The sequence below is a fragment of the Rhinolophus sinicus genome, chromosome 15 (assembly GCF_057876585.1).
Source record: "Rhinolophus sinicus isolate RSI-liver-muscle chromosome 15, RSI-T2T, whole genome shotgun sequence".
In the NCBI taxonomy this organism is placed as follows: Eukaryota; Metazoa; Chordata; class Mammalia; order Chiroptera; family Rhinolophidae; genus Rhinolophus; species Rhinolophus sinicus.
The window spans coordinates 131573376-131587693 of NC_142515.1; the positions used below are offsets into that span (position 1 = coordinate 131573376).

The window sequence follows — 14318 nt, forward strand, 5'->3', positions numbered from 1 at the left end:
AAGCTTCCCCTGGTCTTCATTTTAACACTGATTCTTACAGAAACAAGTTTTATGGGGAAAAAATTGCATACCAATTTAAAAAAAAGGTGCAAACGATTTCTCCTGGGTATGAATAAAATACCTTTCTTAGCACAAAATTTCGTTTATATCTAGGAATTCCGCTTGTCAAACATGCTTTACACTCTTAGAAAACAGTCATCTCTGCAAGAAATAGTTTAGAAATAAACTATAGCAAGAAGAGCCTATTTTTCTGGAAGGGATTTATTGTAAAGAGTTACAGCTACCTGTGTATGTACATCTCTGATTTTGATGAAACCTGTCAGTCACCTTCTAAACACATGATTAGTTTTGATTTTAGAAGTGTTAATAACAACACATTTCAATTAAGATCTTTGGGGAAAATAACATTTGCCACCAAATTAACTGCTGGATATTCAAACTGTGTGACATGTATTTTCATCCTTTTCACTTTAAAAACACTTTGACAAGCATTTAAGCACATCATCAAGCTAAACAAAGATTATGCCAGAGAACAAAATGTGTTATTCATTCATCAGTATTTATAGGAAGTTTGAGAACTCATGGTTTAGCCATCAGGATGTTACACTGTTTGGTTAGTCATAACATAAAAAGTTCTCACCGGTTTTCTGGGGTCCTATCACCAAGAATTTTGGTAAGCGATCACAGGTTTTTTCTTTAGACCAAATGTCCCTGTGGCGTTTGTCATCACAAGGGTTCTGAATGGGAGAAGAAGAGAGAGATGGCTTTTTTGGTTGTGTATCTGTGGTGTGCGAAGGTTTTCAACTTCTGTCCTTAAAAAGATGTTCCAGGAAAGAAGGCTATTGGCTCTTTCTTTTAAATGAAAGTCTTTACGTGGCATCATGGAAGCTTTCGGGTAACTCTTTTCTGTCCCAAAGTTCAGTGTCTACTGAGAAGGTGGTGCTGGGGGAGACGTTTCACCGATAGACAGCCTTGTAGCACTGAGGGCATATTATTTCTTCTGCTGTTGGCAGTTCTATGCCGTGTGTGCGTGTGTGTGTGTGTGTGTGTGTGTGTGTGTGTGTGTACAGTGAGCTTGTTGGCAGAGACTGCTAACCTAAAAAGAGACCCATTTCCAGCGTTCAATAAGTCACTGAAATGTATAAGGTGTTCAGATTTTCATTCTAGGTAACTTTGAGCTTTCCTGCTGTGTTTCAAAGGACTATGGATCTGGCCATAATAATACTGTTCAAAGAGACAGCAGATTTCTTTCAGCTGCCTTCAAATGTCGGCAAATGTGTATCTAAAACTATAACTTTACAGACTCTGATGCTAAAAAAGCACTACATTTCAGCAAAAGGGTAAAACGAGGGTGAATTTCTGCCTCGGGGATTTGCTTTTGGTCTTAGTACTTAAACCAAAGCCACTGTGCAAGGTGTATCTAGACACCTTTCATTTTTACTGCAAAATGCATGGTACGTGAAGAGTTAGCAGTGCTCTTTGATATTATTTCAGGAGTGGGCGAATAGGACAGCATTCGATTTCTACTCAGTTAATACTGTAAGCATGTGTAGTCAATAAACCTTCTGCTTATTTACAAAAAGCACCAGATGTTAACACTAAAGTGAAGGGATTCATTTTGGCTGTTGTTCTGGAAAAAAAAATTGATTTTAAACCTGTCACCTGAAATAATAATGATTTCACTTTAAAAATAAGGTGTGGAACTGAAGGAAAATTGCATGTCTTTCCAGTAGCTGACGTTGGGTGGTGTCTCGTAGTGGTTAAGATAACAATGATGTTTGTTACAGCAACTGCAAGATAGTATGCGGTGATAATTCCACATCCACCACCTTAACCTTCTAGAATGTGTAGTTACGTCGCTTCTTAGCGTTATTTGTGCTCAGGAGGTGCTTAGCTCAAGTTCAAAGCTGAATGAATTGAACAGAGTGTAGAGCTCGTGGCAACAGCAGTGTCGTGCAGTGAGGCCTGCGGGGTCTCTGCTCCCGCTCCCCACAAGAGAACGCAGGATATGGTGAGGCCAAAAAGGAACACCCACGGAGCCATAGGTAGGGGAGTCATACCTCTATATTCTTGCTGGCGGCACTATAGTCTCACTGGAGGCTGGATCCACACTGTCTGCAACCCACCATCCTAACTGCAATCCACACTTGCCAGCCCAGCCGCCATCATCTTGCTAGCCCCCATTCTTCTTCTCTCTTTTTTCCTCTCTCTCCTAGTGTAGCCACAGCAGTTATATTAGTGGCCAATGGCTCACTGGTTACAGCTGACGGCCAACTGGCCACAGCTGATGGCCATGCAATCACAGTTGATGACCATTTACTACCTGAGCCAGCACCTGTCTATGTGAGGCCGAGAGCCTGGAAACTGCTTTCTGGGGCTCTGCCCCCACAGTAGTCTGTGAAATTGAATGAGTTCTACTTCTGATGGTGGTTATTGTACCAGCATCTCTGTCGGTTACTCTGGACAGCATTTCAAGCGGGAAGTAAGAGGCTGCCTCTGGGGCCAGAGGGCCTGGGACTCAGTCCGCTCTGCTAGGCTCTAGCTGTGTGGCCCTGACTAAGTGGCCCACTTGCTTCTTCTGCACAGTGGGGACAATAAGTGTGCTACCGCTCAGGGAAGCCGTGAGCAGTAAGTGAGGTAAGAACCCCAGCTGACACACAGGACCATGATATTATTTGCTGAGAGTGTCCCTTTCCCCAGATCATGGAATGGGCAATTGAAGTTCAAAGCACGTTTCTGCAGTTCTTGAGCACAGGAGGGTGCATGCCTTGAGGTCTGGGTTCTCCCTAGAACAGTTTGAATATGCCATGTTATGTGATATTTTCTCTTGAGAAGCTCAGTGATTTTGCCACTAAACACTTTCCCCACGTCCCGTCATTCCCAGCTGACACTTCTGAAAGCTGCTGGTGTATCCTGTGGTTCAGAAAGCAGGTCTCAGTTTGAACTCTTCTCACCTGTCCCTCTAATGTCCTCTAGTCACTATAGATACGGGCATGTGCTCAGGGAGGACAGCTGGCAACGTGCCCAGCACACACCCTCTTGACCATCTATCTTCTCACCTTTCAGCCAATTGCAATCTGCAAATTGATCCCTCACTCCCGACTGAAAATATTACATCTACTGAACCCCTCACAGAGCTTGCACAATTCCATGATTTCCACTGGGCATAGGAACAGAAATTCACCCGCCATGAAGCAATAACATAAGACTATAATTCAGGAAGAAATAGTTTCTCAAATCTACTAACATTTCCAAAATGCACGTGCTATTTGTTTTGTTTTGTTTTTTTTCCCCCAGATGGCTTTACTTTTCAGATTTGGATTATTTTATAAAACTACAAGATACACTTGTGGGAGTAATTAATTAAACCAAGTGCTGAACCAATCGTACCTGCCAGAGAGGGTCCCTTTGCTCAGGGAACAGCTCGAAGTACTTGTGGGCCAGCTGCGCTGGGGGCAGAGTCTGCAGTCGCAAGTTGGTCCAGCTCTGCACGAAGTTGGCCAGGTTCACAAAGGTGTACGAGCCCAGGCGGTCATTCCCGTAGTTGGACAGGTGGGTCATGAAAATGCTGATCTGAAAAAGGGAAATGAAGCCCAGTGTAAACACAAGTTATTGTAATCCTGGGGCAGAGGCATCACAGCAAGGCTAGTTTTGTCTTAAGTCGTCTTTGCACACGGTTTCAGTTTATGACATGTTTTTGAATTTTGGGCACACCCCAAATACTCCCACGATGATAAGGGATACTGGAGGATGTGTATTAGCAAGACCCGATGAGTACTTTTTTCTGAGATTTTAATAATGGAAAATGAGTCCTGCTGCCACACAGACATGTTTGTGCGATTAGATTGATGCTGAGTAACTTATCTAGACGGTCACACGTGACAGCCTTGTGATCTGTGAGCTCTTCATAGCTGGAGGCAGTGGGATCCCAGGAGGGTGGGACTCTGTGATTTCAATCTAGTTAATTTGGCTTGTAATGTACTAGTACTCCCGGTGAAGAGCTAGGCATAATCAATGAATTGGCATCGTCAGCATTAACTGGGTTTGTACTTATTAGAGGCCACACTGAGAAGAAACTAGTGACTGGATTTTTACTAAGATAACTATTAACTATTTTCCGTCAAAAACACCTCTCAAACCCTTTCCCATATTTATTATCAGTATCAAACACCTCCTTTAAGAAAAGTTTTCAGTGCTTGGCTAGGTAGAATCAACTCTTCCTGTGTAGACAGCTGACCTGCATTGTATCCATGCATGAAAAAAAATCACAGCATTTTATTTATAATAAATTTGAATTCTGTGGATTTGATTACACTGGTCTGGAATGAAGAATGTGCAATTTTAAAACTACTGATTTAAGTGAATGCAAATAGTCTTTGTTGATTAGTGTTGACAAATGGAAATAATTCTGCATGAGATTTTCAATAGCAAAGAAAACCATTGTGGCATCTATGCTGTTATAAAAAAGATCATAAAAATAATTCATGTGGTAGTAGTACTTTCTTAAAACATATAATGTCATGGGAACAATAGTAATACTGGTTATTACAATCATCATAATGATGAATATAATAGGTTCATTCATTAACAGACTGAAAGACATACTGAAGGAAATTTATTGAGGTAAAGTGGCAGAATTGAGAGAAAGGTTATATTAAGATTTGACATAATGAACGAGAAAGAAAATGTAATTACAACTATGAATAAGAAGAAACAGTGATATCTTATATTCTAAAGAACAAATCCTGCAGGCTTTCACATGAAAAGCTTCAGCTGTGATTAAGAATATCTAATTACGTTTCTGTTCACTCTGCCTGAACATATATTAAATCTTAGAACTTCACAAACAAAGTACTTCAAGGGTGATTTTAACAGCTACCAGCAGACTTACGCAGTCAAGAAAATATTAAGACTTTCACTATCTTGGGTATTTCTGAAAAAATGCGACTTAAAATTGAACCTTCTGGTTTATTTTTATATTAGCTTTATTTCTGTGATTCTCCCCCCTCCGTATTGCCTCCAAAACTTATTAAAACAGCAGGCTATTCAGAGATTTAAGAAAATTATACTTTAATTTGGAAGTTCTTTTCCAATGTCTTCTAGAGGCAGTCTTTTGTCATTTGTTTTATATGACACATTTTTCAATGTAGTTCAAAAATAATAGCGAAATGATACTTCAAATTGCTTTTCTATTAAAAAAATGAACACAATGTAAATATATATATATAAACCTGGTTAAACACTAGTTCATATTTCTTGCTTTATTTTAATGAAATGTTTATCAATAAATCTATATGTCTGTATGTCACTTGAATAGTATGTGCATTGGACAGAAAATGGGGAACTTCACAATACCGTGTGACTTTGTGATACTAGGGCATTTGACCTCCCTTTGGATTTACTTCTTAACATCGGAAAGCATTTTGTGTTGTGGTGACATTTAAAGCAGAGTGTCACTGTTGTACTTGTATGAGTATGGAAAGTAAAAACTGCACCCCAGAGTGAGTTAGCTGGTTAGTGACGCGGTTTGGCTGGATCGGAACCAGATTGGCAGGAGCTAAGGTCGTGCTTAGAAGGTGCTGCACTGAATCCTGTAAAAGAAAAGCTCCGCAGCCTCCATCCACAGACCTTCCCAGGTTTTCAGTTCTCTCTGTGTATCTACTTGACTGCAATGCAGAGAGCACCACAAGCAAAGGGGTGGGTTCCTAATGCATGTCACCGCGACACTGTAAGCCTGACGCTGGTTTTGTGCTGCTAACGAAATCCAGGGCCATGAAGGGAGTGGCATCGGCCAGGACATAAAACACTGCACCTTCTTTTTCAACTTTTTTTTTCTTTTTTTTTTGGTGAATCACAATATTCTCTCTGTACATGGAATATTTTATATCTTTGCTGAACATGTGCTCTCTCCAAGTTTCCTTTATTATACTTTAGTTAGGAACATATGCTCATCAACCAACAGGACTGGTGGGAACAGACACATAATGAGAATGCTTAAGTCAAAAAATTGCTTCATTTCCAGACAGTGTTTCTTCCTTACTCCTGTTCCGGCCGGTGGTATCGATAATGCCACTTTATTTCTGGTAATTCCTCACCTGCCAACAATGTCTGCATGGAATATAAAGATGCAAGGAAGAAGCTTGAAAAGGTTACCAGTGCAGGGAAAGCAGATATTAGTCTTTGCCTAAAGAGGAAGTGTTTGTAATCTAAGAGTGTTTCAGAATTGAGGGGTTTTTATTTGTTGTTGTTGATTTTTTTAAAAAAGGATGGAATGTATCAAAATAAATTATCTGTATTACATATGCAGAATCCAATGAGAAGGAAAATGTCAAAAGAAGTTACAGCTGCATTCCTACAACAGTTTTTGCTATAAGTAATTACACTATGAGTAATTAGTTATTACCCCAAAAAACTAATTGGCTGCTTAAAACTCAAATCACTGGAAATTCTGCCAAAGGCGTAAAGTTTATCTGATTAACAGATGAAAAATATTCTTTTGAGCCTCGCTGATACAGATATTTATAACACGATACTTATCTATGAAGTTTTTCTGTAACAGACAAAAGGTAAATGCCAAATGTCATATGCACTGGTATATATGAGAAAGGAAACAGGTGTTACCCCTAAAAATGACGTCTGTGGCTAAGACAAAGCTATGGGAGCTGTACCTCCCCTTTCCAGCCTCAGCCAGGTGACTCTAGGAGATTCAGGTATCGGGGAGGAAGGTGGGTCAGCCAAGAAGAGTGAGGAGCAGAACCCAGGGCTGGTGCGAAAGCAGCTGGTCGGGCAGGGGAGAGGAGCGAGGGGCGGGAAAGCCTGCCTCACGCGTGTTTACCATGAACGGCACCATGTGTGACCGTGCCGCTCCATTCAGACCCACCACCTGTTGTCAGAATCCGTTTGACTTCAGTGTTGGGCAGAGGCATTGAATGTTGTCTTCAAACCGAATGCGCCTCCCGGTGTTTTTCACCCCATCTCTAAGGCTGAAACTGACTGATGCTGTTTTTCTACCCGGCTCGTGCCTTAATCATCATTTAAGAACCTCAAAGGAAAGGTCAGCTCGGAATGATTTAGCAGAGGGCTCTTAACCTTCCAGGTTTGGGACCTGACAGGCTTTCCAGGAAAGCTGGAAGGGGGAATCGCTTGCCCTCTATTAGGGACAGGTTTCAAAGGTACAGGGATGAGGGTGGTGTCATTTAAAGCAATTTAGCTTGGTGCATCTGTCTTTATATAACGTGCGCCTCTCAGGTTTTCTGGCTGTGCGTTCAGATCTGCAAGTTCAGCCCTTTCATTACAAGCTCACGATTGATGATCCATTACCATCTCTGTTAGGTGCCAGGAGAAGTCATTCTGCTGGCTTAATGCGTCGCCATTCCTTTAGCTGCTGGGCAGATGTGCACACGCCACAAGGGTGTCTCCAGCTCTCAGACCCCCGGTTTTCAGAGAACCCTGCATCGTGAGCCCCGGCAGCTGGCGGTTCTGATACCACCTCCTTCTTACTGTGAAAGGCGTGGTGCAGTGACTTACACCCCAGACAGCAGCGGCTGTTATTCTGTGAGACACACAGAGCCACAGGAGAATGAACGCAGCCACAGCGTATGCTGGACTTAAAAGTGATTAAGTGAGAGGAACCTATGTAAGCAGCAGTGAAGCGCAGAAGCCGTACTCATTTTTCCTAGCAGACACCATTTTAGTTTTAAAGCACCGTCTCCACAGCACAAGGAAGGTGCATAGAGAAATGAAATTAAACCTCCCTTTCAGTGCTTAATTTAACCAAAAAACCTGCCACTTTCAAAAAATTGTCCAAGGAAATGGACCAGCATGAAACTCTGATTTTGGCTCCTGTGAATGAATTATATTTTGTTAATTAAAAAGATCAGATTCATCATCTGGGGTTATAATTAGTTGTATTTGCTCATAAAGCTGAATTCACCCTGAGGGGGAAAGTCAACATAACCAAACAAGTATATTTATTTTGTGAATAATAATAAGAAGAAGAATTTTAAAAAGTTAGGTTTTCAAAAACTAGTGGCTAATTGTTGTCAAGTTTCTAAATATTCAAAACCATTTAAAAAATGTATTTATTATTTTAAAACAGCCCTCTCGTACAGTGATTTGTAAAATGTTGAAAGATTCTGGGAGGCTCAGTTTTGCATAGAGGTTTATGTGGCAAGCTCTTTACGTAAAGACCTGAAGGGCAAGAAAGAACAGTGGTGACGAGTGGACACTCACTGGAGTGACCAGCGTCACTTGTGTCACACCTTCAGCGAGAGGAAATGTACTGGGCTTGAGTGGGCCCGCGGCCGCTCTCCCTGGGCTGTCTCCGTCCTCGGTCCCCATTTTTTTGTTTGTTTGTTTGTTTTGTTTTCATTTTTCATACTGAACTTAAACCCATTTCTAAGACCTCCATTGAAGACCTGCATTACTGATGCAGTTCACAATGATTGTTTTTCTCTTTCCAAACTGCAAATTGGTCGTGCGTCATTCAACCCCAAATTACGTATTATTTTGTTCATTCTCCATTTTTCCAGATGTTCATTTCATATCTCGTCAAGTAAAATTGTAAATTTTTAAGGGAAGGGGTCATGGATTATAAAGCTTTCTAGTTCTGTCTAGTTCTTTCCAGTGGGTATCTCATATCAGGGGCTTAATACGTATTCCTTAAAGTAAGCTTTCTCAGCCACTTCCTCGAGAGACTCCACCCTAGAGAAAATGATCTGCCTGCTCATTCTCACACGAAGGGTACGTGGCTGGTACCACTGTCCACGCACTGGCGAGGAGTGAGCTCATCAGAAGCCGTGGGACGCTCCGTGCTTCACGGCCTCATGATCCCGGCCCACAAAGGATGGGTCGTGAGCCGAGCATCATCCACACCGGAAGGAAAGGTTAGGCAATAAGTGACCTTTGCCACGACCATATCTTATCATAATAATGTGCAGCTCTCCATCTGGGCATAATGCTACTGATGCTTTATATAAGGAATTATGCAGCATAAGGAGAAATACTTACAAGAGTTTGTAATGTTAAATGTACAGAAGGAGTATGACAAAACATGTAGGGGATAGTTTTTTCCCCCAAAAAAACTTCAATAATGGCACCTGGAGTGATTAGATAGAAGTGGCACTATTTCAGAGGTGTACCATAAAACATTGCCAAAGGTTTTCACCTTTTACATGACACACTTCTTACTAGAGCTTCTAAAGCATAACGAACGACACACTTTGACTAGGGGCAGGAATGTGCAGATTTCCATTTCCCGCCTCACTTGGGGGTGAGAATGTGCAGTTTGTGGCCCACACTGGTGGAGGGAAGCACGGACCAGGTAGGCAGGCTCTGATCCCTGAGATGCAGTCACAGAGAAAGGCACGGGGACCATCGTAGGCATGGAAAAACCATTCCGCACTGACAGAGCACATGCATGGGAGTCTCTTCCCACAGGCTTTCCAGCTCCCTGTGGACATGCTGTATGAATGGTTGTCAGGCTCCCTTCACACACAGGTCCAGGCTGAGAAGGGCGTTTAGTGAGTCTGTATGTCTTCAGCCACTGGCAGAGGAAGCCACGCGCTCAGAGAGTTGTCAGTTGCCGCCGGGATGTGGCTGAGCTGCCCCCACATGAAGGATGCCCATAGCTCCTGCCTCCCATGTGCAGGGTCAGAGCGGGCAGGTACCATTTCTAGCCAGGAGAACCGTTCCAGTCCTTCTGCGATAGATAGAGGGAGAAAGGAGTCTACCCCAAAGCTTTGTCTAGCAAAGAAGAGAACACAGAAGAGACAGCCACTTTTAAACCAGAGAAGGCAGTAGATGAGGACAGTAGTTGGTGGTGGGTGACTGATAATCACTCACGGACGATAGTAATATGATACTGAAGAAAAGAATGGAAGTAAGTGAAACTGAGCGTAAGAGGAGCCACAGTTACTGAAAGATGAACCCTGAGTGAAAACTAAGCAAGATAAATAAAGGTGGAAAAAAGAGGAAATCAGAAGTGAAAATTCATGGTTAAAGGGAGTCTAGTTGGTGATACTGGCATGCACAGGATAGTAATGAAAAAGGCAGATAGATTCGAAAGTCTTGGAAAGTCTCGGGAAGTCTTCGAGTCCTCTCTGTGCCTCCAGGAAACGATACCACGTCTGAACGTGGGAACACTGAATTGATGACGTGAGGTCTGGGAGATGTGGGGTTTACAAAGGCAGCGTGGTGCTCTGGGGACTGTGACGAGTGATGAAGGGTCTGGTCGTGGATTTCAGCTGTTCATCTCATAGAGTCACGGAACAGTGTGAAAGGAAGAGGTGGCTTTTAGCACAGAAGAAATGACAAAGTTATAGGCGACAATGAGGAAGCAAGTAGGAAGGCAGTCAGAGGAAGGGATTCTTCCGCAGGCCGCCCGCGGGGCCCACGGACACCTGCCCCCGGCTGAGCGGCTCTGGAGAGAATTCTTTCCAGGCCCGGGAGTCAACAAGAAGTGAAAAACCAGGATGGCGGCGGGGCCAGCCGTGCACGCTGCCTTGAGTCTTCCTGAGTGGGAAGTGGGAGTGGGGGCGCTTTGCACAAATGACATCCGATGGACACGTTTGACTTAGCAGTGAGCTCTCGAAATAGTCCACCTCCTTCCACGTGGAAACCAGTGCTCTGGAGTGTGCTGAGCAGCCCCGCCGGCGCTCCGTCCTCTCTGTGCCTCAAGGAAACAATGATATCATGTCTGAACGATGCCTCGTGCACCGGCCAGCCAGCTGTTCAGAATCACAAGCACGTATTTTTAAAGTCTGAACAGAGTGGTCATCCCTGCCCATATAGTTCATGAGATCCGCTTTCTCTTGTAAATATAAGTAGAGCTCATTTGCAAAGTAACAGTAGGATTTGCTGTGCAGACAGATGCTTTTTATATTCATAAAGCCAGCGTTCCTTTGTTTTGTCCTTGTGACGCTCTGGGAAGCTGGAAACTGATACGATTTTTCATATCTAGTTTAGTTTAACATATGGCAAAGACCTCTCTGAGACTATCTCCAAATTTTGCAGTTCACAGTTTCCAGCCTCCACAGGAAACGGAGCTGTGCTTCTGACGCAGCCCCGTTTCATGGGAGACCGCAGAGAACAGCCTAAAGTTAAACCACAAAAGTCGTGCTTATACAAAGCTTGGCACGCAGTTTAAACCACAGTAGCACAGAAAGTGTCAGTGGATGCTTCAATTCCATTTCTAAGTTCTTCTAGCAAAACACTTCAAGGCAAACCCATAACCAAGTAGCTGTGAAGTCTATTCTTGAGCTTTTGGTTAGACAGAGATAATGCAGAAAACAAGTTCTGGACCTGGATATGGCCTATTCTGAGGGGCCTCAGGTTAGCAGTCGCCTGTGTTTGCACGCTCTTACTAGATTCTGAAGTATAACAGAAACAAAACAGACACACACCTCGTCCTTGCAGACCCATTGGAGGAGGGAGCTAGGGTGAGCTGTGCAGGATACTTGGTAGGTGTTACCGGCCCGCTGTGTTCCAGTAGGTGGATAGGGCTGCCGTCTGGTCCCGAAAGCGCTCCATCACCCACCGCTATGCTTTTCCAGCTTTGGGCCTTTTCTTAGGAATTTCCTTTTTGTGGTATGTGTGGGGGTGGGGGCTACTCCTGTGTCAGCTTCCTTTCTCTCACGGCCCAATGTCTGTGCATAATGTCCCGTAGGATAAGAAGCCAGACAAAGACGTGTGGCTTAATTCTGATGCAAACTGAGGCTGCTCAAGGCCATGAGCGTGGAGCAGGAATCACCTCAGAAAAGCACAGTGACAGGAAAAATGAGGGCCTCTTTCTCACTGCGTCTCCCTCTGGTCAGTTACGGACTTAATTTGAACCTCAGTTTCCTCACCTGCAAACGCTTCATAGAATTGCTGGTGAGGTCACAGAAGAGCATATAACGAGCCTCCCAGAGTTGGGGCTAGAATTACACACGGTCATGTATGAAAGGCACGTAGCAGGTTGCAAGTACAGAAGGGGTGCCCTTTGTCCCCTCCCTGCCCCTCTCCAATGGCCTCTCTTGCTTATTTCCCTGTTCTTGCTGCAGTCCATACAGTTGTTACCAGGGGAAAGTGGAATTACAGATAACTGAAATATTATTAGTGCTTTACCTCTCATCCTGTGTTAATATTTTGATATTCGAAGAAAAAGAAACTTTAGATATTCAAAAAGTATTGTTGAACTGAATCCCTTAATATAATACTTTGTCTCAAAATAATTTGCATAAATATTAATTTATAATTACACTTGTTTGATCAGTCTTGGTTAATAAGGACTCTTGCGTTAGCATTTTAAAAATCAGTGCTTTACGCCTCTTGTTAAAAAAAGCGATGGAAACTCATCAAAGAAAAATTGTAAAATATAGAAAAGCAGAAAGAATAAAAAATACTCAGTTCTCAATATCCAAAAATGCATTTCTTTTTAGTATTTTTATGTATAGTTTTTTTAAACAAAATATTGATACATTATATATTAGGTTAGACTGGTGCAAAAGTAATTGCAGCTTAAAAGGTTAAAAACAATTGCAAAACCCGCAATTACTTTTGCACCAGCCTAATATTTTGTATCTTATTTATATACAATATATCTTTTACTTCTCATGCTTTTGCCAAATTATTCATAGACATAAATTTTAAAATGTGCAAAATAATCTAAGTGGAAGTAATTTATTTAAACATATCCCTTCAGTTGGCTATCATTTGGTTCCATTTTCTTCCTTACCACAGTTAGTACTTTCTCTGTATTTAGTACTCTTTCCTTAGGATGGATTCCCGGAAATGGAATTATAGTATTAAAGAGCATGAGGATTGGTTGAGGCTTTTGCCAAGTTGGAACATGGCAATCTCAGAATCACGAATTTACACAGAGGACACTTAGCCAAGCCTCCCCAGATCTAACTGTCCTGGCCCCTCCAGGTGACTCGTGTTTCACTGGGGCTAGACTCTCACCTGCCCTCTGCCCGCTCACTGGGGCGGTGAGCACTCAGGTGGCCTGGTAATACTTGTGAACCTTGATGTCCAGTGTCTGTTAAATACCTAGTTTCTCATCAGAGGGACATGTGCTGCTGTCATTACCATGTCACCAGAATGTTGACGTATAAAGCACGTGGGCACACAGAGTCGCCTGCAGGGGACTCAGGTGAGCACGCCCTTCCTTTGTCCTCCCAGCACCTGTGCCACTTACTGCCCACACGTGGCTGTGGGCTCCTGACACACCGAATGCACCAACAAGCCCTCCTTGACACAGCCTTCACTGGGGTGGAAGGGAAGATGTGGCAAACCCACTCGTCTTGGAAACCAATACCTCCTCTGAAGGTCATGTGATACCAAGGTCAAGGCAGTATCACGTGACCTTCATAGAGAGCCTCAGTTCCACTGAGACCCAAGATGGAAACACCAGGAGCAAATAAGCAAATGCAGATACGGCTTGTGTGAGTGAGGGCCTCCATCCCAGACAGGAAACCACTCATGTCGGCCGCCGTGCTCTTGGGACTCAGGTAAATGACATCCCACAGAGCACAGCATCAGCCAAAGGCAGCCAGGCCAGGAAGCCAGTGGGAAATCTCAGAAGAACCTGCTGGTTATTCCAGGGCCTGCTGTGGCCATCTCAGCCTCAAATGCAATACAGCGCAGTACACCCTGGCGGGGAGACTGAAACTGAGCTCAGGCCTCCTGAAGGGGCCCCAAACTGGGGAATCCTTCTGGACTAGTCCTTACAGGCTCCCATTTTCCTTTCCTCCCCTGAATCTTCAGGCCTTTTGAGGGGCCCTGAGAAATGCTCTGGCTTTGACTGAGTTCTCCTAGGGCTGAAGTTCCTACAACTAAGAAAGGAGTGAGCTGGCAGGGGACCAAGGTTTCATGCGGAAACAGAAAGTCTGAGATGTGTGTGAGGTCTGACAATTAAGTTCTCGAACTCATCGTAGAAAAAGTGCTACACACCTCATTGCTGAATATCACTACGGTCACCTTCGAAGTCCTCCCCTTGGGAAGCTATGCACCAATACCAGTGCCTAGTCCACCCTTCAAAGGCATTTTGGAACTCTTTTTCTGAAATGGCCATTAGAGCTGCCGTCGTATTACCCTTGATGTCCTGAATGTCATCTAAATGTCTTCCATTCAATATTTCCTTTGTCTTCGGGTAAAGAAAGAAGTCATTGGGGGCCAGATCAGGTGAGCAGGGAGGGTCCAATATAGTTATTTGTTTACTGGCTAAAAACTCCCTTTGCTTTTGTTCATCGGTGAGCTCCTTTGGGACCATTTTTGCAGACATCTTTCTCATGCCAAGATTTTCACTTAAGATTTTCCTAACTGTTTCTCAATCGATC

The 14318-nt window shown here is 43.4% G+C and overlaps 1 protein-coding gene across 5 annotated transcripts in view; it reads right to left on the reverse strand.

Annotated features, from left to right (window-relative positions):
* The window catches only part of LOC109454140 (bifunctional heparan sulfate N-deacetylase/N-sulfotransferase 3), a 107375-nt gene that overhangs the window by 22608 nt on the left and 70449 nt on the right, over nt 1-14318 (reverse strand). For all 5 annotated transcript variants that reach the window (XR_016019098.1, XM_019744527.3, XM_019744526.3 and 2 more), the window contains exons 7-8: nt 3391-3573; nt 641-737 (exon numbers count right to left, since the gene is read on the reverse strand). Coding sequence is in view for 4 of the 5 variants with exons in the window: in XM_019744527.3 (XP_019600086.3) it covers nt 641-737; nt 3391-3573 (280 nt within the window). In the remaining variant the exon portion in view is untranslated. The remainder of the gene's footprint in view (nt 1-640; nt 738-3390; nt 3574-14318) is intronic.